General features: G+C 47.7%; 1 protein-coding gene across 3 annotated transcripts; it reads left to right on the top strand.

Moving 5' to 3' along the window:
- The first annotated feature begins 330 nt into the window (after positions 1-330).
- Positions 331-26,162, top strand: TRIB2 (tribbles pseudokinase 2). Of its 3 annotated transcripts, none has more exons than XM_063622826.1 (4): positions 332-465; positions 706-2,033; positions 6,720-7,012; positions 23,747-26,162. In XM_063622826.1, exons 2-4 carry the CDS (start codon positions 1,764-1,766, stop codon positions 24,213-24,215), a joined length of 1,032 nt encoding a protein of 343 aa, XP_063478896.1. In that variant the 5' UTR covers positions 332-465; positions 706-1,763; the 3' UTR covers positions 24,216-26,162. The 3 variants fall into 3 exon arrangements, with proteins under 3 accessions (XP_055108457.1, XP_063478896.1, XP_063478897.1); XM_063622827.1 differs by lacking the exon at positions 332-465 and having other exon boundaries at positions 496-1,582; positions 1,778-2,033; XM_055252482.2 differs by having other exon boundaries at positions 331-2,033.
- Positions 26,163-27,450: the final 1,288 nt, after the last annotated feature.

Genomic DNA, 27,450 nt, shown 5'->3' with positions numbered 1-27,450 from the left:
CGCTGCGGGAGCAGCGTGTGGGGAATCGCTCGGGGGTCGCTGCTGGTAACCCCGGCCCAGCCGCCCGCAGCGGGGCGCGCAGCCAAGACCCAGCGTGCTGCGCCCGGGGCCCCAGGCCGGCCGCGGAAGGATATTTCACTTTGTTTACCTCCCCGTCCGGACGAGGGAGCTGCGAGGCCGGGGCTGGCGCCCCCGGCACGGAGCTGCAATGGCAGCGGCGCGGGGAGCCGCCCGAGGACTGGCAGCGGCGGGGCTGATTGATGGGCGCCCGGCGCAATGAGGGGGGCCCGGGCGGGGGCGGGGCGGGGCCGGCTCTGGGCTGAGCCAGTCGCGGGGGCGGCGGGGGGGGGGCGGAGGCTCCGTGGAAATGTGTCGGTGACATTGAATGGGGAGACCGAGCGCGAGCGAGGCGCGCGCGCGCACACGCGCACACACGGCCCCGCTCGCTCCGAGATCCCCGGCCACGTAAGTAACTATTAATACCGCCTCGCCGGGGGATGCGGGCGTGCTGAGCGCGGGGATTGGCCTCGGGCACCGTCGGCCGTCCCCTTTAATTTTTAAATACACGATCCCCTCTTTTCTCTGGGGGGGCAAGCAAGAAATCAAAGAAGGAGGAGACAAGCCGTCAATTTTCTCCAAAACAAACCCCACCGGGCAATTTGGTCTCGGGGTAGGGGCAGACGGGGTGATTGCAAATTATTCCAGGAAGAGATCCAGTTCTCCAGCGGGAAAGGGGCAAAGGAACGCCGCGCGTTGGAAGGGCCAGGGACGCAGCTCCCCTTGCAGCGCCCGCAGGACCCCCGCAAGCTCGTGCCGGCGAAATCGGAGACCGCCGATCTGTCCTCGTTCTCTCCTGCACGTCTGGCTGCATTCGGAGGAAGACCCGGGGCGCGAGCGAGCGGCGACAGCATGAGCCTGTGCTGACCTCCGCGCGGCGGGCCGAGCCCAGGGCTTTGTCGCGGTACCTGCGCCCAGCCCGCGCCGCAACTCTGTGCCCAGCTTTTGCAATCTTTTGTTGGCAGCGCTGACCGCTCCAAGTTAAATGCTCCCTTGCAATTTTTCTTTTTTTTGTTTGTTTGTTTAATTTTTGGAGAGCTCGAGATCTTGGAAAAGCCTCAGACGCCATCTACAGTTAAAACGTAGGTAACTGCCCTCTCCTGCACCCCCCCTTACACGCCCCCCACCCTTTCCACCAAAAAAAAGGGGGTGCAGCGCGGATTCTGGCTGCCGTGCGTCGCCAGCCGGTAGACCCGTGCTTGTTTCCTTTCTCTTTTTGTTTGGCTTCTAACGCGTTGGGACTGAGCCGCCGCCGTCAGCGCTCCGAAGACTGCACAAACTACCGCGGGCTCCTCCGCCCCGTCTGCGATTCGGAAGCCGGCTTGGGGGTCGCGTCGGGAGCCCTGGCGCTGCAGCTCCGCACCTTAGCAGCCCGGGTACTCATCCAGATCCACGCCGGGGACACACACACAGAGTAACTAAAAGTGCGGCGATTCTGCACATCGCCGACTGCTTTGGGGTAACAAAAGGACCCGACTTGCCTGCCGACCGAGGACCCCTGGGAGCCGGGCTCAGAGCAGACGAGGTATCCGGCGGCGCCCATTTGGGGGCTTCTAACTCTTTCTCCACGCAGCCCTTCTCCTGTCCCCTCCCCTCTCGCTCCCTTTTAAAATCAGTGGCACCGAGGCGCCTGCAGCCGCACTCGCCAGCGACTCATCTCTCCAGCGGGTTTTTTTTTTTGTTTGTCGTGTGCGATCCTCACACTCATGAACATACACAGGTCTACCCCCATCACAATAGCGAGATATGGGAGATCGCGGAACAAAACCCAGGATTTCGAAGAGTTGTCGTCTATAAGGTCCGCGGAGCCCAGCCAGAGTTTCAGCCCGAACCTCGGCTCCCCGAGCCCGCCCGAGACTCCGAACTTGTCGCATTGCGTTTCTTGTATCGGGAAATACTTATTGTTGGAACCTCTGGAGGGAGACCACGTTTTTCGTGCCGTGCATCTGCACAGCGGAGAGGAGCTGGTGTGCAAGGTAAAGGGCCGGGGGGTTGCTTTTTGCCTTTGGAAGGGGCCCGAGGGAGCGGGAGGGCGCCAGGCCCTCGAGTCTGGGAGAGGGAGATTCGCGGGATAATTACCGTGGCCTTATTAAATGGGTTTATTTATTTATTTGCTCAGGTTCGATAAGTTGCGAAGTTTTTAGACCGTTTCAGACAATGGGGCGGGCTGCAGTGGGGGCGTTTCGGGGAGAGCCCGGGGAGGGGAGGGCGGCGGGACTGCGCGGGGGCCGCGGACACGCGTGCACCGAAGGCTCCAGGAGCTCTCTGCGCGAGGCCGGGTCCCGCTGCCCGGGGGGGATTTCTTCCTGTGTCTAGCACCCTCCCCTTCCAACAAGGATTAGGGAATCCCCCGGTAATTTTAAGACTGATGACTTCGTTCCTTTCGCAGCCATTGTTCTTAGCAGCGGGCAGGTGTTAAACCTTTGTTCCGAAGGTGCCCTTTAAAACAGACACACAAAGGTGCCCCCTCTGGCTGAGCCCAGGGGCCCTGCGCAGGGAAGGAGTTTACAAAGACCTTTCTTCTGCCTGGAGCCTTGAAAGGAGGCTTGGGGTGGAAATCAAAGCCGGAACACTTTCTGCTGAATAGTGAATGCTTTGGGTCCTTCTCTCTGGTCATGGTCTCTCTCCCCATCTCTAGACTTCCCTGCCTGCTCATGCCCCCTCTTCCGTTCCCCCCTGAACACACACCTTTGCCTATAAGGTTAAGAGGCTCCCGTTTGGAGCCCTAGGGATCGGCAGTGGTAATACCACTGCGATGGACACTTCGGTTTCCTTTTTTGTCTTTAACCCTGAACAGTGACTGGTTTATGTATATGTGTGTCTGTGTATCTTTGTGTGCACCCACCGGGCCCCAGACAAGTGGATGAGGGGCGAAATAGTTGCAAAAAAGAAAATACAATAGAGCATACTACTGCCCAGAATTGGACATAGATCAAGGATTCATTGTCACTTAATTTTAGATTTGCTGTTCTTTTTTTTTTTTTTGAGGGGGTAAGGGGAGAGTGGGGGACCTATTCTGCCTTTGAAATGGTCACTGGGCACGGCTGTGCTGCAAATAACACATCGCGCTTTTGCCATTCACCACAGACTACTTTGTGGACTTACTTGCCTTATTTCATAGTGGACTGGAGTATTTCATTGCAAAATTTGGGTTTAGTGGAGATCTCCAGTCAGTTTTGCGATTGTTCAGCCCTTAGGGGGAAATCGGAGACTCTTTAAATGTTGCCCTTTGCTTGTACTGAGCATTTGGTATTTTGCATCTTCTCTAAGTTATTGAGACCCAGAGTAACTGTGCCCGGTTAACCAAAATTCAGTAGCTGGATTGAATTCTCAGAAGTCTGCAAGGTTGCACAATAGGATAGTCATCCTTTGAAATGAATGAATTCCACAGAACTGCCACTCTTGTATGAAATATGCACAATCACCCAGCAGTGAATATTTTCATTCCTTTTGCTCAACTTCAGTACAGCATTTTAATATTTTTCAAAGACTGGAGATGCTTTTAAGTATAGGGACTCTGCAGCCAAATTCTGCAGGGGCATCTGGCTGTTACTTCTTTGTTTAAAATCAGAGGTGACTCTGGCCTCTGCTCATTCTTGCTTTTGCAAGACATATTTCACTTTGGGCTGACCTTAACGGTGTCATTTGCAGACTTGCACTCTGGCCTCAAATTGGACTTAATCTGCTGGTTTAGTTATTGCAAAGATTGAATCAGCCCCTCACCAATTACAGGGTGGCTGCAAGTGGATTTAAGTGCAGTATCATTGTTCTGCTTGACAGAGGTCATCCCTTTAAGACACAGCAGCTTCTGTTTTCCTGACTTTTTACCATGGATGATGTGGGTGACTTCTTATGCAAGCATAGTTGTGTATCTCCTAAGAAGCTCCAAGAGAGTTTTATAAGGCTGCTTCTCTGAACTGCCCTGAGAGATATATATACTGTGGTGTCTTAGCTTACTTTAAGGCTCAGTGAAATCTACACATTGAATCCAGTTCCTTTTGATGTCTTAGAATAGAAGGTTCATGTTTCCTAGCTGTGTGTTGACCAATGAAAAAATTCTTTGCAAAAACAGATCAAATATAAAGATGCTGTTTATTATAGGGGACTGCACAGATAATTCCATAGGACACTATTTGGAGGAATACAAATTCCAGAGTCATTTAAACAAAATAATCAAGGCTGCTTATTGTCTCCATGTGCCTACTTTTGCCAGATGAATGAAGGCGCTTTAAGGAGTCTTTAACTGTATGTTTTCATGGAGATACTGGTAGCTACTGTGCAGATTGACATAATTACTATCTTGGCAGAATGGATACTTTTTTTTTTGCAAATGTTATTAATGATGGCCTACTCTTACTGCCTTATCTGAACTGTCACATTACATAACCAAGGCTCCAAATTAAATATGTAAAGAAGCTGGCACTAGGCTTGTGGCTTGATTTTGCACGTGAAGATGATGGTTTAAATACCAGTCCAAGCCCCTAAATGCCCCTGATAGCTACTAATAAAAGTTTGGCTCCTTCTCATGTGGGAAAACATAAGTACTTATTTTATTTTTCGTACTCTGTCCACCATCTTGGAATTTGGTCTCTTCTACAAAAGGTATGGCTACATTTGAAGCTGCCACAAATATGTTAGTTTTTTAAAAAATTCTGTCTCCATTCAGTTTTTCAGCAGTGGAGCAGGATAATAGGCTAAAAGTGCTGAGCAAAAGTCACCTTTTATGTTTTTGTAAATGCACCTGGAAACAGGAAGTAGATTATAAATAATCATAACTCTGTGAGCACTGGCGACAGAAGCTGCAACCTGGTATTTCAGAACACATCATCTTCATTATATAATGCAGTGTTTACGTTAGCCACTGCAAAGCTTATTACTCCTTGAAATTTTTGAGGCTTCCCTGGGTTTCTGTTGCCTGCAGTCAAGGTGTTAAAGTTGATTCAAGCATTTCAGATTCCTAATTGAACAGGCCTCTTAGGTCACTGCTCTTGGGTCATCATTTGACAGTATCAGTGTGTGATTTGTGGTCTCTGGAGATGTTGAAGTATTCTTTCTTAAATTCTAGGTTATAGTGGCAGCAGCTGTGCCGCTTTTCTGAGATGCCTCATTATGGTTCATTCACAACATTACTGTTAACTTTGCTTCCTTGGCCGGGTTAGCAGCAACTCTCTTGAGGTTTTACATCCCTGTTTGACTCACAGATTTTGTTTCAATTTTTTGAAGCTTAGAGCAACTTAACTCATGGATTCTTAAATAGCAGTCTGTGGCCTTGGATGGGCTTCAGAAAGCCCGTGAATCCCCTTAAAATGAATCCGGTATTGCGCATGCATTTGAGAATGGGCATTGTCAGCTAAGAGGGAACAGAGCTTTTATCAGATTTTATGTGACATCAGGACCCAAAAAAAGGTTAACACTGTTCTAAATCAACACCTTCATTTTATGAAGAGGAGGTAGGTCCAGTCACCCTAAGCTCTTTATCCATCTCATCCAGATTATTGGTGGCAGGGCCAGGATTAGTGCTTCAAGGTTGCCGACTTCCAGTCCAGCATATTTCCTACCACACTGCAAAATGATGATCAAAGAAAGTATGCTCTGACTAGTGACAAAGCGATGTAGGCAGCTAAATGATTGTGAACTGATAGCATGCAGTGTATTGTTAGGGCGTTCCTGCCTTAGATGCTTTCCAGCGAAGCTCACCCACGCATGCCCCTGGCTCACACACACACTGAATAGATTCATCTTACCCACATCCCAGGCAGATAGAAAAACCACATTCCAGACCCAGGGACTTGTATTCCTGATTTAGTGGAGGTCTTGAAATGAATGAAAGCGCTTTTTATATAACCTCAAAAATTCTCTGTAGTGTTAATTTCTGTTAGGTCTGTTTCAAAAGGTATTGATGGTGCCTTTTCTTTTTAAGCAACCCCACAATGAGTTGGCATTTCACAGGCTAATTTTGATTCATAGAAAATCATTGCATAACTGGTTCATTGAGTTAGATATCTGTGGAGGGAAGAGAGGAAGAAGCAAGGCTGCTTCCCTATTCAGAAGGATTGTATCGTATTCCTACCTCTGCCACTGGGGGCTCGAGTTTTGGCTCATTCTCTGAGCCTCAGTTTCCATATCTGTAAAATGAAAGTATTGAATTAGAGACCATAGGCAAAAGCTAGCTATTTATTCTCTTAGTTGCTCATGTGTTGTATAATGCCTGTTTATGTGCATTTCTTTTCTTTTTTTTTATTTTTGAAGGTAAATAAAGTGTTGTTGATGTCATTTGAGGTGGATCACTTTCTCTCCAATTTTGCCTTAGTTCTATAAACACGCAATTGGGCTAGAGACAAAAATAATGAAAATTATTATTTGTGTACTGTATTACATTTTGCAAAGCACTATCACTTTCATTGTCTCATATAATCCTCCCAACACTGTGAGTCAAGTATCAGTTTCCCATGTTAGACCTAAAGATTTGGAGGCTCCGAGAGGTTAAGTGACTTGTTCAGTGCCACACAGCTGGTAAGAGGCAGGGCCAATGTGGTCTGGGTCCAAGTTCAGCATATTTTCTGTCATCTCAAAAGCCCATGCCTGTGGGAGGTGCAGCATTCTGTGTTTTGGTTGTACAAGAGGCACCTCTGACTTTGGTCTTACTGTTAATCCTGTCGTAGGTGTTTGATATCAGCTGCTACCAGGAATCCCTGGCACCGTGCTTTTGCCTGTCTGCTCATAGTAACATCAACCAAATCACTGAAATTATCCTGGGTGAGACCAAAGCCTATGTGTTCTTTGAGCGAAGCTATGGGGACATGCATTCCTTCGTCCGCACCTGCAAGAAGCTGAGAGAGGAGGAGGCAGCCAGACTGTTCTACCAGATTGCCTCGGCAGTGGCCCACTGCCATGATGGGGGGCTGGTGCTGCGGGACCTCAAGCTGCGGAAATTCATCTTTAAGGACGAAGAGAGGTAGGTCTCATTCCTGTCCAGACCTGGGTACTGTGATGGACTGCTCCTAACAACAGCTTCCTAGAAAAGTCTCGAATGGACATTTTTTTACTGTCTGTAGTCCAGATGAGGGGAAGGAATCTTAGGAGGGAAAAAGGAAGTGAATATTGCAATTTTCAAGTGTTTTGGGAAAACAAATAGCTACTATTCTAAAGGTGTCATCCGGTGCTCAAAGGACAGGTACCAGGATATTCTGTGACCCAGTGAATACGTATGATTGGGTGTCTTGAATTCCGAAGGTGGCTGCAAACCTCTGTGACATTTTCAATGCCAGTAAAGGCAGGGCCTTGAAAATTCTACCTGCAGAACACTCAGCACCCAGAATCAGTCATTTATAATTCATTCATCCATGCACTCATTCAGTAGCTCTTACCTAAGCTTCTATTAGGTATTAGTCACGATTCTCAGTACTATTAATATCTAGATGAATTAGATAGCCAACTGACCTATAGAGGAAATGCTACCAGCTCAGAATAGAGGTCCGTGCTGGGTGGGATGAGAACTGGGGTGGTGGGGACATGTCAGTTCTCCCTAGGACTTGGAGAGTCAAGGAAGGTTTTATAGGAGGGGTGATTTTGGAGCCAAGACTCGAAAGATGACTGTATTTCAGGAAATGTGGGAAAGACCGCATTCCAGGTGAGGAAACTGCTGATGCAAATGCATGGCACTGCAGAGGTCTTGGTTATTTGAGGAGACAGCTGGACAGGATGCAGGCAACTGGGTTATGCCATTAACTCATTACCTTCTATTTAGCAGACCCCGCTGGGGCCCTGCTTTCTCTCCCAGCCGATTTTGATTATAAGAACCCCTTCAAGCCCTTTTTTTTCTTTTTAAGAATATGAGTTTAGAGGGACAGAGGCAACAAGTCTATATTCATTGCTCACCGTAGTTCCTGAATGAGGCTCCACATAACGTGGAGACCAGCTCATATCTTGATCTTTGCTTGTGAATGCCTTTACCTTTATTAACAAACTGAGAAGGGGCAGCTGTTGGAAGATCTAGAGTGTGGAGCCACATTTACCTTTTCTCTTCCGCTCAGATGCCTCTGCCCGTGGAGCCTGGAGATGTTTCCCCTGGTTTTGCCTTTGATACCCTCTGTGATCTTGGATTGGTCCTCTGTCTGTTTCCACCTTCCCTCTACCAGCCTCATATTTCTCCTTCTGTTACCTTCTGTATGCTATATTGGCTCTAAGGTCTTTTCAATTAATAATAAATTGGCGTATGTGCTTCTTTGAATATTCTCATTTAAAAGATGAATATATGTTGACCCCCAACAACACTGACAAAGGTATTCTCTCTACCCTTCTATGTTCCACCTTTCTTGGAGATTTAATAACTGCACCTACAAAAATAAGAGGTCATATTTGTTTACCTCTTACCATAAGGTTAAAGTTTAACTTAATTCTCTCTCCCTATTGGAGAAGTGAATATCATCATGTCCATTGTATAGATGAGAGCTCCAAAGTGCAACGTGGTGAAGTTCCGAAGTGACGGACAGGAAAGAGCAGAAGTAAGTCCACATTCACTAGTAAGCCAGCTCTCAAGAAATTCATTTGTCTGCCAGAGGGCATGGGGACAGCAAATGCCCTCTGTCGCAGGGATCTGTGTTTTTAAGTGTCGTCTTTGATTGTGTTTCCATAGGGAGGAACTCTCGGGCACCACCGAGTAGAAAGAATGGCCTGTTCAGGGATAGGACCCCCATAGTGAATACGTTTGTGCAAATGAGTAGAGCAGGGTGGAGGTCCCCAAGTCATAGAACATGTGAACAGAAGTGGACCCGGAGGTTGCATAGTCTGTGTGGCATGCTCTTGGTTTGCTGCCAGGAGGCAGAACTCCAGAGGTGAGAGCACACCCCAGTGCACACAGCTAGCTAGGAGCCAGTGAAGCACAGCCAGACCTCACCTGGGCTGTGGCGGGCTTTTACTCCCACCCAGCCTTTGCTTCTCCTTTATGAGTGTGTCGTCACACAGCCAAAATCCTTGATGTCCCAGGACCCAGGGAAGAAGCTTCCAACCTCGGGAATGTGTGTCTCTGACATTCCGTCTGGAAGTTATGTTTGACTTTTGCGAAAGAGCACGACCCTGTCCGGAGATAACCAGAAAGGAGTATCCAGTGTGAATGTGAAACCAAAACAATTGCCTGGAGTAAACATGTCAAAGCAAAATCCTTTTTCATTTTAAGAGCATTTTCCAAGGTAAAAAGAGAATGTAAGGGACTGTAGGGAGATGGCCTATATAGTCCCTACAGCATGGTGTAGCCCCACAGCTGGTGGCATGTGTGATAGCCCCTTTGGCCATGCAGCCGTGTTGCCCCATGGGCCAGCCTTGAGGCTTATGCCCTGTAGGACCTTGGAGAAAATGATAACTCCTCCATCTGATCAGTGAGGTTACTTGGCCTCATGGCAGGGTCACCTTGCTTGCTTAATGTTGCACAGCCAGTCTGAGGGTGCAGCCAGCCTAGAAATCCTGTCATTTCATCCAGAGCTCTTCTTCCAGCCCAAGTCACGTGGAGGTCCCAGTGGGCTTGCCTTTCAGGAACATGACAAGTGTCTGTCCGGGCAGCTCTGAGAAGGTCACTTCTGTTTTCAAGGACATTTTGAATGTTCTCAGAGTAGCTGATTGATTGATAAAGAGCTTTTTTGTTTTTCTAAAATCCAACTCTCAACTTTTTGTGAAAGGGGAATCATACCTAGTCACCTTTGTCTTCTTGTTGTTTTGTATTTTAACCTCTGGATTCCAGAATGTGAAACTTCTGCTTTTTGTTCCACAATGTATTTCTCCTTCTCTGCCTCCTGGCAGCATTGAGCTTCATGGCAGATTCTCTTTTATTTGGCCTGCATGGTGGCCTACATGGAGCACATCGCCAGCACTTCCTGAGGGAAGAGTGTGAGGCCAAGTGTCAGGGGCCCAGGACCTCATTGGCTCCATGCTTGCTGCTGGGAACTCTCATCTTCCATGCTAATTGCATCACTTTTAGTTGAGCTAAAGCTTCCTTCTCCCTCAACAACATCGAAAGTGTAAGGAAGCAATGGGTTAAATTTTAAAGGCTTTTGGAAAGCTAAACCATGGAGTTAATGTCTGTTTTCTAACCTTTTGGGCATTGGTCCCACGGTGAAAAAGCAAAGAAGCAAATTTGGGAAGTGCTGCTTTATTCATCTTCTGACCATCACACACCTCAGTCTTCTTCTTAGTGATGTGCTTCTTGAACTCTGGTGATCTGGAAAGCAGTTGAAAGTGCAGGCTTTACTTATGAAATTGGCTGAGGACCACCTGGTGCAGAACAAGACCTGCCTATGGGCTGACTCCTCCTGCCTAAAGTTCCGATTGTGTGCCATCTGGGACTCTGCATCCATGGCCATCCATGAAAACGTTCTTAGTGGAACTGCCAGCGCCTCCAGTCCAGTCCCCGACTGGTAGCTTTGCAGGTAGACACGGATGACGCCCAGCGTTATGTTTGGACCTGATGCCAGCGTGCCTTGTGCTGCTGGGTAGAAATGGCAGTAGCTCAGAGTCTTCTGTTTCCATTTTACTTTGATTTGAGTTTTACGTTTAACTTCTGGCTCTTCTTAGCTACCTGATCTTGGATAAGTCATTGAATGTTTCTAAGCTGCGGTTCCTCAAAGCAGAAATAACAATGGCATTCCTGTCGGGCAGTTGTGAGGGTTAAATGAGACGATTCTGTGAATCACCGGGCAGGGCAGGCACTCATGAAGGGACAGCTGTTCCTAGAGTCATTGATGAAATAGTACCATCATGGGAGAGCAGTTCCTAGGACTCCGTGGGTTCTTGAAGAATTAAGTCGCTCACTTGGGCAGCCTATTTGGTGAAGACTGGCACCCTTGTGATACAGGGGTTCAGATTTAGGCCACATCCTCCTCTCTGTTTGGTTTAATTATAATCATTAAGTTAGTGCCAAAGGTCAAGTGCATCTGGTCTGGAACCTGAGGCTCAGAAAGGCCAGATTGACCATCTGTGCACTGGAGTAGGTGGCCGCAGGCACATGTAGGGAGTGGAGGATCATACCCCACTGTGCCTGAATCAGCTTCTGTGTTGCAGGCCTTGGACTGCTGCTTCTCCTTCGTTCCCAGGGATGTTTGTGCAGGGCAGAGCCTGGTTCTTTTTGTTTATACTGCTGAAAAGGAAAACCTCAGGGCCCAGAGGCATTGAGCAGCATTTTGAGGAAGTGAATCTCCAATCCCAGTTGAACTCACCTGGCCACACCCTGTGCATCCACAGTTCGTGTAGTAAAATCTCAGACGGTCTGTGTGTGGTAGCGGCCACCCTGCCAGTTATGGCTCAGAATCTGTTAGAAGGCAGTACCCACATCCCCAAAGTGCGTGCCCTGTGCACTCCACCTCCCCGTCTCTGTTGTGGCATTGGGGTGACCTGCTTGATCAGTCTATTCTTAGAAGCCCCATATTTCAAGCCCCTCTAATTCCATTTTAATTCATGGGAAGGCCTGAGCTTGGGAGAAGTCCTGTTACTTCTATATAGAGTCACAGCTGCTGTCTGGATTCCAATCCCTGTTCTTGCACTTGTTAGGAAAGGACCTTGAGAAATGACCTAAGCTTTGTGCCCAGACTGCCTCGTCTGCAAAGCGGAAATAACAACAAGGCTTCCGTCATGGAATTAAATGTATTAATACAAGGGAGCCCAATGCCTAGCACACAGTCAGCCATCAGCAGATGGGAGCTCCTGTTGACGGAAGCCTCCTCTGCACTCAGTGTTGCTCTGTGGTCACAGGGCCAGTTCCCTGGCTCACTCAAGATGCGAAGAGCCCTTTGAGCAGGTGCACCCTTACGCTGCTCAAGGAAGGTGGGTGGGGCCTTGTTCCCACAGCACTTCCTGTTTGCTTTTGTCCATTGGATTTCTGTCTGGGTTCAAGGCTTCCTGCCATCCCTCTACCACTCTGCCTGCAGTCTCAGTTCAGTGTTGACATTTCCTTGCACAGAAGGACCCCATGTGAACTGAGAAACATGCCTCTTTACATGTTTCTTCTTTGGGTAGAAGATCTTTATCTCTTGATGTGACAGGTTTCATTTCCTCCGCTTTGTGGAAGCCAGTCAGTACCTGCTTCTGCAGGGTGGAAGCTGCGACTCTTTGCAGGAACTCAGTGGCCCAGGGGCTTTCGGTACAATAAACGCCACCTGCCCAGATTCACAGACCTGTGCCTCCCTGTGGGGTGGAGGCCTTTCTCCTTCCCCCACCAACAGAGGTCAAGGCACTCTTTCTCAGCTCTTAGTATCTTTATTGGCTCTAACTTCAGATCTTCAAGTTGCACCCGCCTCCATTGAGGTCTCAGTATCTAACAGAGTACAGAGGGTAGGCATCGAAGACCTGGAGACCAGACTCAGCTTTTCTTTCATTAAAAGCTGTGTTCATTTTTTCAAGTTGTAGGCGCTTTGTATTTTGGGAAAATACCTTTCGTTTTTGCTTTGAAGGAAACGGAGCTCCTGGAATTCCCTTATTTATGAGAAACCCCTTTATGTACTGGAGGTATTGCCAACCCTTGGGGAAGGCTGGCAAGCCTCCTGTTCCCCAGGGTGGATCAGTGATCTCCCTCCCATAGCACTCCCTTCCCTCATCCGAGCTCATCTCCTACTGTATTCTGATGGTCCGTGTGTGCATCTGTAGACTGTCCTTGTCCCCTGCTCGGAGCTTCCTGGGGACATAGGCTGTCTCATGTTCACTGCTCCTGGAACAGGTTGGGCCTTGCTATTTGTTGACGGAATGTCTCCGTTTTTGAGTGGGAGCAGCTCAGATTGGATTCTAATGACAGAAAGAGGCAGGGGTAAGTAGAGTATTGGCATCTAGGTCATTGCCTGGAATCAATGGGAGCCGAGAAAACTTATACATCCCCTATGGAGACACCTTTTCAAAGAGAGCTATTTTCAAAGTTTCCCATCAAGTGAGAAATTTACCCATCATTTCCCTTTTAATTTAATGATTTATGCAGAAGTGACATTTATTTAAGACATTGTTTTCAGTGTCTATGGCAGGCTGTAATTTTATTCATGAAGGGCTTTTCTAATCACAGTTAGAGAGGGGAGAGCTTCCTCCAGGTTCCATGCTTATAAGTAGACTAAATAGTAGGTATTCTTCAGCAAGATTTCTTGCTGGGCTCCTTACTGCTTGTACTTAGTAACTAGTTGATGGGCTAGTGTGGGTCCTCAAGCAAACCGAGCAGAGGCACAGTGGTCACATTTTTTTATTACTCCATTTAGCCCTATGGTCTTAGCCTGCCTTCTCTGAAATCATGAGAAGAGACAATGTATTAATATGTTAAGTGCCCGGCACAGTGCCTGGTGCACTGTAGCTACTTGAATACATAGCCGTCATTATTGCTATCGGGCACCCTCTGATGTCATTGAGCCTCATAACCCAACGGCCAGGAGATTTAATTATTTATTTAACAAATATCTATTGAGCACCTATTATGTGCCAGGCACTATTCTTGGTGCTGGGGACACTACAGAGTCCAGTGAGAGAGAAACCCTGTTCTCATGAGACCTACATTTCGATGAAATAATATCTAGGGCCCACCATGTGTTTTACCCATAACATGTGATTCACAAATTTAATTCTAATTAGCCACCATATTTAAATTAATCAATTTAAACCCAGTGAGTAAGATACTCTTATTTTCACCGTTTTACAGATAAGAAAATTGATCCTCAGAGTCTAATGGCCAACCAGTGGCAGACCTGGGGTTGGTACCCAGGCCCCTGGCTCCAGAGCCCAAGCTCTCAAATACTAGGTTGTCTCCAGGAAGTAGACAACAGGTAAAATACCGTCCCTTATGCCCAACCCTGAGAAAGAATTTTCTCACGCAGTTAGGCAACAGGTGTGCACCAGGAGGACCTGACTAGCTAGCCAGGGTCAAAACTCGGCTCACAACTCGGTTTTCCTGAGCAGTCATGGACTGGGCCACCAATGAGCCAACCCTGCGGGCAGTCCTCTGTCCTGTTGTTCCATTCTGTGGGTTTTTTTTTTTTTTTTTTTTTTTCCCCAGGGAACTATACAATGGGCTTCATTTCTTTTTCTATCCCCCATGCCTAGCACTGGACTTAGCAGTACTTAGGAATGTGTGACCGTTGATGCCATGGATATACAAATGGCCCCTTATGTCCCAGTGGCATGAATATCATAAGAGAAATCTACTAGCCATATAGACAGTGGAAGGGAGTGGATGGAAACTCATTTTCAATGTTTTTTTCTACTCAATACTCTTGGGAGTTTCTCTAAATCATGGAACTGAGTCCAGCCTATTTGAAATTTCTTTGGAATCTAGACATTGTACTGCTAAAGAAGAGTCTTGCCTAGACGCCCTGAACTCCAGATAGAATGTTGGAGTTGGGGGATCTTGGATACGGGAGTCATTCTATCTCGCAAACATTTATTAAGCACCTACTCTGTCCTACAGCGCTAGGTGTTGATGGTACAGGAATCAGTACAAGACAGTCCTTGTCTGATGGACGTAATCATTATTCAGTAGTTATTTAGCTGTAAGCATTATTTAACAGTTCCAGCAGTGGAGTACAGTGTGGAGAATGGTCGCCTCCAGGAGGTGATGAGCTCCTGCACGAGGTTGGCTTGAGTGCTGTAGTAGAGATGGGGAGGTCCCAGAAGGCACGAGTCAAGCCAGAGGCACAAAGAGCCATGTGTAGGGAGGGCTGTGCTGCTGGAGGGTCCGCTGTGCCAGGACAGAGATGAGGCTGAGTCCAGGGCCTGAAAGACACACCCCTCACCTCCAACTTGATGTGAAGCCCAGAAGGAACCATTGAAAGGTTTTTCTGGATGGCAGGGACAGGTTTGTGATTCTGGAAGTATATGTGAAGGATGGACTGGGTAATAGCAGCCGGGCATGGGTTCCAGGAAGAAGTGGCTCAAACTGAAACTGTGGCAGTGGGATTGAAGAGGTGGGGGCAACAAGTGGGGGTTTAAACCCGACCCTTTTATCTTTACAAAAAATGAGGAGAGTGTACTTACTTAAGGTCCCAAATGTGTTAGTGGCACAGCCAAGAGCAGGACCCAGGTTTTTTGACTTGATCTCATTCATTACGTGACTAAGCGCACATCTCCACAAGCCTGTGTGGGGCTCCCTGTCAAGTGCAGTGTCCCCATCTGGCCCTGCGAGTGGGTGCAGAGATGCACTCACAGGCCTCCCTGAGCTCTGTGAACTCCCACCCCACACCTGGAACAAGACTGGGAAAATTCTGGACCCTGAAGCACTCCTAAGCCACCGGGCAGGGCAGCAACACCACCGCTGGGTGCCCCTGGCCAGCACTGAGCCTGCGGAAGCTTTGCGGAGAGGCCAATCCACTGATATGGGGGAGGAGGGATTCTTCAGGAGCCATGGCTGAATGTCTCAGTGCAGGGAGTGAATGGAGTATTGCTGAGGAATTCCTGTCATCGTGGCATCCTCTTTCTTGGGTTTCCCTTTCTGTTCCTATGGCGACAGGATGGACTTCCTCTGCGAAGCCCCGGCGGCCTGCAGGCTGTGCTTGTGTGGTGTCTGCATGGGGGCGTGGGAAGGTGTTCGGGTACAGTGAGACTCCCCTGTTCATCCAGGCACCATGGATGGGAGTCAAGGGCAGGAATGTGCACCTGCATGCAGACAGGGCAGGGGTTCTGTCGTGGCTGGGTAGATGGCACTGCAGAAAACACCTGAGTAGTTGAGTCAGATTGGGTTTCCCATCCCAACTGTGCTATTTCCAAACAAGTTCCTTCATCTGTCTAAGCTGCTGTAGTCTCCTGCATCAAATCGGTGTGAGCACACTCACCTTCCAGATTGTGTAGTGTTGTATATATATATAGACATCTCCCCCTCCACCGCGATGCCCTGAGATGCTTCTCCTGTGGCTCACCTGTTGCTCTCCCTGCTAATTTGTGGGCCAGTTGAGGTAGGAGTTGGGGTGGTTCACTGACTCTACAAGACCTGGTGCAGAGGTGGCTCTCAGAGGTGACTGTCGGAAAAGTCTGTGCATATATGAACCAGAATTAAATGAACGACAATTTATTTGGCATCGTTTAGTGGCCTGTGAAGTTCTAATGCAGCTGCCAGGCCGGCATGATGGTGCCAATGGTGCCAGGTGGTCCTTCCCAGGCCCTTGGTAGCAGTCACCCCTGGTGGGACCCTGGCTTTCACAGCTGGACTGGCTGCCCAGAGTACTTTTTCAGTAACAGTCAGGGCAAGGTCAGATCTGGCAGCAGCTGACCTTTTCACTTGACCCTTAAGCCTATCTGGACCGCCTGACCGGACGGCCTTCAGTGACTTCTCTGGATTTCACTGACCTTAGGCCACCGGACTTCCCATCCCTGCCAGGCCCACTTTGTCTGGCTGAACTCCCAGCTCAGCCCCACCCTGGCCCACCCTGTCCTGATCTCTTCCTGCCAAGAGCCCACGGTGCTGTTTAAAGATTGAAAAACATGGCATGATTTGCTTGTGAAGACTATTTTTGATCTTGTGGATCAAGCACTAAACTTGGAGTTAAAAACTGGGGTTTGAATCCCAGCTCTGCTACTGGCTTGTGAGGTGGCCTTGGGCAGGTCACATCTGCTTTCTGTTACCTCAGTTTCTTCATCCAGTAAATGGGCAGGTCTAGCCACCTGTATCTACCTAATGAGCTATAGCAGTTAGCTATGAATGGGATGGTTTTGTACCAGATCTAGTGCTGAATAAACTGCACCAGATTTGTCTCCATCATCTCAGGGTCTCCCTTTAAAAGTTTTTCTTTCTTTGGCCCTAAGTAAATCCGTGATTTTAGTACCAGAATGTATTTTGGAAAGGACAACGGCATTAGAGTCCAGACGTAGATTCAGAGCTCAGCTTCTTCAGTTTCTCTGTGTATGGCCTAGGGCATTTAATTCCCTGTGCCTCAGCTTCCTTATTTGTCAGGAAGCATGCGTATATCATACTTGTCTTTTACGTTGTTATGAGAAATAAGGATGCAAGCTGTAATAATCTCAGCATCTTACAGATGCTTCACACATAGTTTCTATTATTGTTACTATAATTATTATTGGGCTATCATACGGTGTGTTGTAATCACTAGAGCTTAAGAATTAAAGGAAACTTTAACATCTGGAATTCTGAAGCTAGACAAGCCCTTTTCAGGCCCTGTAGCTATTTGTTATTATTTTACAGAAGGGAAACTGAGGCCGAAAGAACCAGGGGCCACACTGGTAGTTCAACTTAGTGGCCCAAGGGAGCTCTGGAGCCTATGCTGAGAGTGGATGGGGGTGGGGGGAGAATCGGGGCTTTCAGTGCCGACCTGTGCTGCTCCACAGATGCTGGGAGAGGAACCACACCCTGCTGGTTTTGGCTTCCTCACCTGGCACCGGGATCCGGTGACACAAGGCCTGGCACTGGGCTGGGCCGTCATTGAGTACACAGGCTGCCCACGTGTAAGCCTTGTTCATTCAGCAGGTTGAGAGCAAAGCAGGCTGTTCTCTTCCTATGCCAGGCACAGTTTGCAAAAGGCCTGCAGGGATCCAGCTTCTCTGGCCAAACCAATCCTGCCCCAGGCTGGTGGCTGGCAGGGAGATGTCTCTTCCCCTGAGAAGTTACTGGAGATAACCATTGTCATTTACAGCGTTTTAGTCACAAAAATTGCCACCACCCTCCACCCCTTGTCTCTTTGGGGAATGTTTATTCTTCTCGGACTATCTCTGGTACCACCACTTCCAGGAAGCATATCCTGATTACTGTAGTCAGAACTGAATAAAGTAAGGGGACTGGGCTGGGCACAGAGCTGGGGAAAAGCATTCCAGCCCGGGGGAGGAACAAGTGCAAAAGACCCAGGAAGGAATGAGAATTCACATCTACCGCTGTATGCTGGGGACTTGCATTTCATGCTTCCTTACCTGTCTTCTCCACTAGGCTTTTGAGTTGAGGGTAGGTGCAAAGGTTCATTCTTAATAATAAGATCGATAATTATTGTTGCCACCAGTTTTTTGCAGATCAGTAGGTACCGTACTTGCATTATTACAGTTAATTCTCACAAAAACTGAGAAGGTGGGTGTTACTTATCATGTCTGTCTCCCCAGTACCTAGTTGGGGAACTCAAGCAGAGTAAATGCTCGGTAAATGTCTTTATATGCCTGCATGACTAGTGGGACATTTGAATTACTAGGTCCACAGATGCTTCTGTTGGTTTTTATGGAAATCAACTCCTTTGCCTGGAAAATTCATAATGCCCAGACTGTGAGGGGACGTGAGCCATTGCAAGACTGTTCATTCATTTCTGCTCCCGTTTCTGACATGTGCTAGAGCCCCACCAGGGACTCCCCATACACATTCTTGAGACTCGTGACTGGCAGCCCTGTTTCCCAGAGGAGGCAGCCAAGACCCAAAGACCTTCGGCAGCCTCCCCGCAGTTACACAGCAAGTCCACAATGACCAGAGCTGACACTCACCCCGGCCTGTGGGACCTCCCTCCATTCCTCTCACGTGGTATGCATCCTGGAAGGTCCTCGTTGAAAGACGTCATCCAGACCAGTTGCCTCGACCCTTGCCTAGAAGTGATGTAAACAAGTTCATAGTGTTCTGAGAGGGAAGCAAGGTCAAAAGAATGACCTACCAAGGCCAGCAAGCCTGCATCTCCTCCCCATCCTTTCTCCCGGCTTCTCTTTTCTTTTGCCCCTCTCTTGCCTGGGATGCAGATTCTCCCCTAGAGAAAGAGCAGGCTCCTGCCCCAAGGACTGGCTGTCCCCTGACACTGGGGAAGCACATGTGCTGCGTGCCTTGATGGGACCTAGTGAACTGAGCAACCCTGGTGTGGTTTCCTCCGCCAGCTGCTTAAGTAGGTGGGGTCAGGCCTAAGAAAGGCGAGCACCCAGCCACTGCCTCGCCTTGCCGGCCGTAGGAGCCTACTCAGGCTCTCTGAGTGTTAGGCTCATTGTCCATGAGAAAAGGAATCATAGTACCTGCCTTGGAAATGGATCTCCTAAACTTTAAAGAGACTATACGTGTAAGTGCCTCGCATGCATTAGGTACATAGATGACATCTGACATTTTGTACCTTGTAATTTTCAAGGCCTGATCTTGAACCAGGTCTCTGTGCCTCAGGACACTGCTTTGCTCTCTGACCTGGGCTGGTTTTTGTGGTTGTCCTTCTGCAGCATGTGCTGAACCAAATGTGACAAGCAGATCTGGGCCCTCCCCACTAAAATTTCAGCCTCTGAAGGAAAGAAGCATGAAGTGTTGAATAGATGAGCTTAGGGGCAGCTGGTATTTGGCAGCATGTGGGATGGTCTTTTCATTTTCTCAAATTCTTGAAGTATTGGGCCTAGATTGTGTGTGCTCATGTTGAGGTAGGAAAGGTGAAAGGTGAACTCCAGCTTGGGGGAAGGCCAGTGTTAGTGGACAGAGTGGAGGCCTTAACCATTTTCTGAGGCTTCCAGAAAGAGGGGTTAGGATGCTTTGAATGTGGGGACACCTGGGGGCAGAAGGAGGTGAAGGAGAAAGTCAGAATCTAAAATTGTGACCTGGAAGGGGATAGGAATGGAAAAGGGCCTCGGATTTGGTCAGAGATGCAACAAAAGTGAGCTGACACAGTCGGGGAAGCACAGTTCGGGTGGGGAGACACTGTGGCAAAGGCCTCAGAAGGACTGGGGTCAAGCAGGGCATGTGAGGAACAGCAAACAGGCTGGGATGGAGTGAGAGGGAGTGTGGCCCAAGAGATGGTTGAGAGTCCCTTGCACGAAAAGCTTGAGGTGGTGAGCTCTGCACCCTGCCAAGGCTGGGCCAGAAGAAATTCAAGTCCCTGTAGTCATATCTCCCTCCCACCTTTATTGACAGATGCCTGATATCCCCACCCCCTTGTCACTATGGGAGATTCCTCGATGCTGTCATTTACAAAGCCCATCCTCTGTAGAGCTCTCATTGACTGCCACTAAACCCTGGCCAGGTAGGGAGAGCACTGGCCCTTGTTCCTTTCCTAGTGAGCGCACCGAAGCTCCCCCTGGGGTCCACAGCAGGACTGTCCCTGTCATTGATGGATTGCGTATCTGCTCTGTGCCAGGTACTCGTCTAGGTACTCAAGGTACAGCAGCAAACTTAAGAAGTATTGTTCTCTACGTACAAAATGACGTCAGCCACATGCCCATGGGCTCTTGAAGGTGAGAAGTGAGGTGATCATCCCGAAATGATCACCATAATGATACATAGTAAATCATGAAATGTAAATGTACAATATCTCCCATGCTGAAAAGAGGAGTAGGGCGTGCTTCGCAATGTAGGATGGACAGGATCAAGTTTAATAACCTTCATTTGAGCAGAGACAAGACAAAAGTGAGCTGTCACACAGTTGGGGAAGCACAATTAGGGCAAGGGGACACTGTGGCAAAGGCCTCAGAAGGACTGGGGCCAAGCAGGGCATGTGAGGAACAGCAAACAGGCTGGGATGGAGAGAGGGAGAGTGTGGCCCAAGAGATGGTCGAGAGTCCCTGGGGGTCACCCTGAAGCCGTGACCAAGCCCTAGGCCTCCACCTGGATGAGCTGCATCACCACTGCAGGTTTGGGGCAGAGGAACCTGGGCAAAACCTGGGTCCTTTGATACCAAGATCCATGTTTGTTCCACTGGACCGCCCCTTGTCCCACAGATGGGAGAGCTTGTTTTTCTTCTTACTATTATTTCCACGGTTGTAATTCTTTCCATAGCTATTCTGCTGCTAAAACAGTGAAATTGGAGATGAGGAGTCTGGCTTGCGCTGGGTGAGAATGGGATAGAGGAAGCTGTGGAGAGAACTCACCGTGCCTGTGGTTCGAGATCCCTGCCTTCCTCCTCCTTTCCTCTGCCCCTTGGGTTTCACCTTTTCACCTCCATCACATCTCGACAGCTAGTAAGTCTCGTGGGTCAGCTCCACCCGCCACCTTAGATTAGGAAACCCAAAAGGACAAAAGAGATTTGTTTTTAATCAGCTCCATTCCAGATTAGCACATATAGATCCTTCCTGTTTTTGTAGAACATTAGCTGTAGGTGCCGAAGAGTATGTGTTCTATAGATTATAATAGAATGTGAGTGAGCACATAAAAAAGGGAGAGATGGGTGTTACAGAATCCCAGAATGATAAAACTGGCAGAGACTTTAAGACTGCCTTGTCCAGATGTTTGCATGACAGTGTCAATGTACTTAATGCCAATGAAGTACACTTAAAAATGGTTTAAGATGGTACATGTTATGTTGTTTCTATTTTACCACATAATTTTTTTTTAAAGACTTCCTTGTCTAGTGCTCCTCTTTAGGTCTGAAAAACAGAGAAGTTGAGTGACTCAGCCATAGCCACACAGCAGGTGAGAGACAGAGCCTAGCCTGGAAACTGCCTTCCTAGCTCTTAGCCCAGTGCCTTTTCCCATGACCACAACTATTGTTTGTTCGTTGGTGGAAATTAATACGGAACGTAGTCACTCCTTGAGCTTTGAACTCCTGTAATCCAAATATGAGGTCTTAGAGTCAACCTAGGATTTCACCAAACCTTTTGCTGTGGAGAACTCCCAGCAGCAATCTTTTGGTTAATTTGAACCTTGCCTCCCTTCTATGGCTCTTAGTGGCTGTGGTGATCACGCTGAAAGGCTAAGACCTTCAGGCAGACGGAGGAAGAGAAACAGCAGGAGATGGACTTGAGTCACAAGCTCTGACTTGTGACCCAATGTGGTTTTTCTTATTCAATGCTTACTTGAGCTTTTTTTGCACTTAGGGGCAAACAGGGCAGATGCTTGCACGTGCGCTTACATGTGCGCTTTTGAGATGAAGGAAATACGAGATGTGAGTGAGACAGCTCTTGTAGATGCTGTCTTAATCCTAACTGCAAGTCCTCCCCATCCCTCCTCACCTTCTCTGCAAGCCTCTAGGGGTGTGATGATGGGATAGATTAACGGAGTTTATGAGAACCAAGGACTACCTACAACTCTGTGAGGCAGTGCCCTAGCGAGGAGAGTCGGAGGAAGATTTCAATTTCAAGCACGGGAAGGTAGCAGTTCCTAACTTTCCACTCAGAGAACAGTAGGGCAGGAAAACAGAAATTCTTGGGAGGCCCTTGAGCTAAGGAGAGGAGGCTGGTCTAGGAGCTTGGGGCGCTGGGTGGAGGAAGCTCTCAGTGACTTTCACCATAGCCTTGAACAAGTCACCGCACATCTCGGCCCTCACAGTAGATTAGGTATAGTTAATGATAAGAATTCAATTCTCTTCCAAAAGTATTTCCTGAGCACTTAATTTATGTCATACACAACGATGACATCAGATCTTACTGTGTAAGGATGCGTGCTGGGTTCCAGGGAGTTTAATGCAAGATTTCTTTACCTCTTTTCTTGAGCATACCCTGGAGAGTCCTACTTTCCTGTCAGTAACCACGATGGACCTTAAATGGCAGGGAAAGACTGGGGGTAGGATGCCTAGTTTGAGAAGGATCTTGGGCTCATGGTTCTGTTCACGCACACCCTATGCGCACAGACACGTGGGAAATTGGAATCACAGATGTGCACAGGCAGAAGATGTGGGTGACCTTTGTCAGATGTTAGAACCTGGTCAAGGACAAGGCCTTGGGAGTATGAGGGGCAGGACAGAAGACAAAGGCAGCAGGAAATCTGGGAAAGAAGATGGTTTTGTTTTTCTTTTTTGAGACAGAGTCTCATTCTGTCACCCAGGCTGGAATGCAGTAGTGCGATCTCAGCTCACTGCAACCTCTGCCTCCTGGGTTCAAACGATTCTCCTGCCTCAGCCTCCTGAGTAGCTGGGATTACAGGTGTGCACCACCACGCATGGCTAATTTTTGTATTTTTAGTAGAGATGAGGTTTCACCATGTTGGCCAGTCTGGTCTTGAACTCCCGGCCTCAGGTGATCCACCCGCCTTGGACTCCCAAAGTGCTGGGATTACAGATTTGAGACACTGGGCCCAGCCAGGGAAAGAAGATAGTTTTGATATGAGTGTGTTAGCCTCAGAAGGACCAGGTGATAGGAGTCCACTCCTGCTTGAGCATTCCCTGTTTCCTGCCTGGTCCTAAAGAGAGGCAGCTGGTATAGCAGAAAGAGCAGCAGCATCAACTTAGGAAGATGTGGGATCAAGTCTTCTCCATTTCCCAGCTAACAGGTTTGGAGAAGTTACTCGAACTCTCTGAGTCTCATCTGTAAATGGGATATTCTCATCTGTAAAATGGGATATTAATATCCTACATGTCTAATACAAAGGGCTGTAGTGAGGCCAAAATGCAAGTAAGGTGAAAGGTCTTTGTGGACTGTGTTCTGTCATGTTAGTTACAAGTCTGCCAAAAGTTGTAGACAAAACTGTGGGCTTCCTGATTGGTTAGATCTCGGTTTGAATTGTGTGGTGCCCTATCATTATGCAAATGTAACTTTGAGAAAGCTACTTAATCTCTTGTTCCCTCATCACAGGGGTGATGATAATGTGATTCATGGTTTGCTAAGGTGCTCAAGGTTTGAGCTCCCCAGTGGATTATCAGCTGCATGAAAAGACCTTGTCAGTCTTGTTCACCCATGTGGGTGTCCTCAGCCCTGGAATAGTAGCTGGCAGCTAGAAGGTGCTCAGTGAGTAATGTTTGGCTGGTCAGATGAATGCATGAATGAATGAATGTGAATGAGGAATCTTTGGAAACACTATAGTCTGGTATGTTATGATGCTGGTGGTAACGTGTCTCCGAGCACCCTTAGGAGCTTATGTTTTCCTCCTTTCTTGCAGGACTCGGGTCAAGCTGGAAAGCCTGGAAGACGCCTACATTCTGCGGGGAGATGATGATTCCCTCTCCGACAAGCATGGCTGCCCAGCTTACGTAAGCCCAGAGATCTTGAACACCAGTGGCAGCTACTCGGGCAAAGCAGCCGACGTGTGGAGCCTGGGGGTGATGCTGTACACCATGTTGGTGGGGCGGTACCCTTTCCATGACATTGAACCCAGCTCCCTCTTCAGCAAGATCCGGCGTGGCCAGTTCAACATTCCAGAGACTCTGTCGCCCAAGGCCAAGTGCCTCATCCGAAGCATTCTGCGGCGGGAGCCCTCAGAGCGGCTGACCTCGCAGGAAATTCTGGACCATCCTTGGTTTTCTACAGATTTTAGCGTCTCGAATTCAGGATATGGTGCTAAGGAAGTGTCTGACCAGCTGGTGCCGGACGTCAACATGGAAGAGAACTTGGACCCTTTCTTTAACTGAGCTCATGCCCCACAGAGACTTAGCAGGTACCAGGAGTGAGCGAGGGCAGCGGAAAGGAGTTCTTCCAGGGGACACGAATTGCCTGGCTGAGTAGCAAGAAAGACACTCACACTCTTAAGTTTTTTGGTTCAGAGCAGGAAAACCTTCAAGGAGCTGACTGACCATGTAGCATGGGGGCAAGAGGTGTGGGATGCGGATTGGGGTGAGATGGATGGGAGCCCGCTGGAGCTTGTCTTCCCTAACATAGCCTGGGAGACCACCCCTTGCCACTTGGGCCACTTCCGCCTACCCCACTTTTCATTTTGTTCCAAAATAGTTGCAGATCCTGACAGAATCAAAACTTTCTGCCTCAAACACACATCCTGGCATCGCACTGTTAGCATTTAACTTCTTGTTAGGATTCAGGGAAGGAACAGTTGGCCAAGAATTTTTTTTTCTTTTAAACAAGCCAACCACCTAGCTGGTAATTAATGAGGTTCACTTAAAAAAAAAATTCGGTGCACACAGACTGACATGAAACCTGGGTGCTACACTAAAAGAAAACAAAAGTCCAGTTTGTGTCTCTTAATCGCTCACTTCAACTCATTTCTTCTAAATAAACTATTTAATATCCTGGTCAGGAAATGACATGTTAATGCTTTGCTCCCTGAAGGGGAAAAAAATCTGTCCTTTAACAAGCTATTCTGTTTTGTGTCAATTGGTTCGTGGCAGGAAGCTATTAGAAGTCAAACGTCCAGATGCATTACTGCTATCTTAGTTTAAAAGGGGAAAGAAACGGGAAGAAGAAAGGAAAAGAGAAATCCAACTCCTTTTTCATGTTTTGCTTTTGAACAATGAGGGTTTGTGTGACAGGCATTCCTCTTTGCTGAGATGATAGCAATGGCCTGAGATTTTAGCAAGCTCCTGGCGTCTGACGCTTTTGCAGTACTCTGATCGCAACTAAGCATTTGTCTTTGTTTTATTAGAAACTAGTGAAACAAAGCAGGTTGTCCCACATGTATAAAATACGTGTAAAATAGGGCAGCTATTTAGTTTTCTTTACGGAGAATGATCCTTTTGGCTTGTAAGGCCCTCTGGTTTGGACAAAAACCCTCAGTAGAGACAAACGGGAAGGATAATTAGCTGAAAGCTATGATGATATAAATAAAAACAGCTCTCTATCCCAATACGCACCTTTGTATCTTCAAGAACTCTTCTATTTATTAAGGAAAATGTCACATTGTGATGTATTAAGCCAGTACTTCAATTACGGGTTGACTTGGGATGACATATTACATGCTGTAGTTAACATAATTTTTTTTCCTTGTTTGAGTATTTCTGTCTCTGAAATAACCTTTTATTTGGCTTTTCTAGATAGCTTTATTTGATTTCGAGTGGCAAAATGTTTTTTATTACGGCTTTTCTATTGCTGTATGATACAGAACTCTTTTGGCATAAATATTTGTGTTCCCAGTACCTCACTTGTTCGGATTTGACTGCCTGTATATGTTTTGTGAAATGGTCCTGTTTTTGGGTAGGTGACACGTGGACTCTAGTATGTAAATGTTACTTGAATCTGTGCTTCATAATAGTGTGTGGCATGTATGTGCAGACTCTTGGATGCTTTATGCCTGCGCAGCAGGAGCCCTGTCCTCACGTTCCCAGGAGGGCGGCTTCACCCTTCGTAACCAGGAGACAAGGCGGCCATGGATTTGCCCTTGATTCTATTTTGCTAATGGAAGATATAAAGGAGAGGAGGTTTTTTTTTTTAACATTCTGAAGATGGTGCTGTGTCAAGAAGGACCTTTTTTTTCTTCCCTCTCCCCTATTTTTTAAGTACCTTGGAGGAGGAGAGATTGGTGACATGCATGGTGGGGATCTATGGCCTCTGGTGCTTTGTCCTGTATTTGGTTTAATGTTTTTGTCCTAATCTCTTCAATCAATAAAATTGTGCGTATTTAACTAAAATGCTGGAGTCTGGAAAATGATGATTTTTTTTGCCACCTGTGCTTTGTGGTCACCACACACCAGGCAGAAGCTCACATCTTCTTACAGGCATTTGCTCTTTCAGGGTGAGCCACCGCTACTTCTTTTAAGACATGGAATCTCCCTTTCATCGTATTGGGGCCTATGCTGTCCAATCTGGATGCAATAGCTCACACTGAATTAATCGTCACAACAACTGTAGGTGACCTGACTACGTTCCTAATACAGATTAGGAAATAAACCCAGAAATGTGCATGCCTTGTCCAGGGTTAAACAACTTGTAAGTGCTAGGCCCAAGACTGGACCCCATGTCTGGTAAGCCACAAAGCTTGTTTACTCTTTCTACAATGTTAAGAGCCCAGATGTTCTCAGGCAGAGTGTAATAATAGCTCTGGAGTAACCAGGATTACGTAGGGCACCAGTAATCCAGGCTTACACATGGTTTCCCCAGGAAAAGCCATGTGCTGCAAACTTGATTGGAACCCTCTTAGGAGACCACCCAACTCCCAGCAACAACATCTGCCCAGCAGCCCTTACTTGAGTCTGAGATCCACGAATATCAAGGTTGCTGGGGTTCGATAGACAGTCGCATCTGTAGTGCACCTTACTTAACAGAAGTAAGTATGGCCCAGAGAAGCTCAGTTCTCTCCTGAAATGTTTGCTAAGCACCTCTGTTATTTCAGTGTGTGCTGGGAAGAGACATGGAAACAGACAAATGCAATGAGTGGAATCAAGTGGTGGGGTACACACACCCAGGATTGATGGAAGCCCATCAGACGGACAACACCTGTCTAGGTCCGTCAGGCGGTGTCCTGGAAGGGGTAGCACCTGAAGCAGAGTCCGGAATAGAAAGAATTTAGATAATAAGAGACAGCAGCAGCAACACTCTATGCAGGGAGGATGGTGTGAGAAGTATTTAGAGACTTGTCCAAGTTAACACCATGAATGCCAAGCCCTGGATGGAGTTCATAAAAGATCTTGCAAAGACTGGAGTTTGTGGTTTACAAGAGGATGTGGCTGAAGCAGAGGCTTCCTGGCCAATTGGACCAGTCTTCTAAATTCACAAAGTGCTTATTATTCAGTGACATCCCCTCTCTGTCCTTAGCACCTGGCTCAGCAGCAGGCACCTGACCCAGTGCCTGGCACATAGAGGTGTTCAGCAAATAACTGTTCATGGATATAATTTGTGCCAGGGGAGGGTGGCCTCTGTATGCTCCAAAATTTCCTTCCAAGCCCAGGTGTCTAAGATGCACATTATTATAATAGAAGC

This window comes from Symphalangus syndactylus, chromosome 18 (genome assembly GCF_028878055.3).
Source record: "Symphalangus syndactylus isolate Jambi chromosome 18, NHGRI_mSymSyn1-v2.1_pri, whole genome shotgun sequence".
In the NCBI taxonomy this organism is placed as follows: domain Eukaryota; kingdom Metazoa; phylum Chordata; class Mammalia; order Primates; family Hylobatidae; genus Symphalangus; species Symphalangus syndactylus.
Note: the sequence above shows the minus strand (reverse complement) of the source record. Positions and strands in the feature narration are given on the sequence as shown.

Bases quoted from the DNA above. Each gene is read 5' to 3' on its own strand.
- TRIB2 (XM_055252482.2), top strand. From the start codon at position 1,764: ATGAACATACACAGGTCTACCCCCATCACAATAGCGAGATATGGGAGA. The intron at 2,034-6,719 runs GTAAAGGGCCGG...ATCCTGTCGTAG, and splicing joins GAGAGGAGCTGGTGTGCAAG to GTGTTTGATATCAGCTGCTA. The intron at 7,013-23,746 runs GTAGGTCTCATT...CCTTTCTTGCAG, and splicing joins ATCTTTAAGGACGAAGAGAG to GACTCGGGTCAAGCTGGAAA.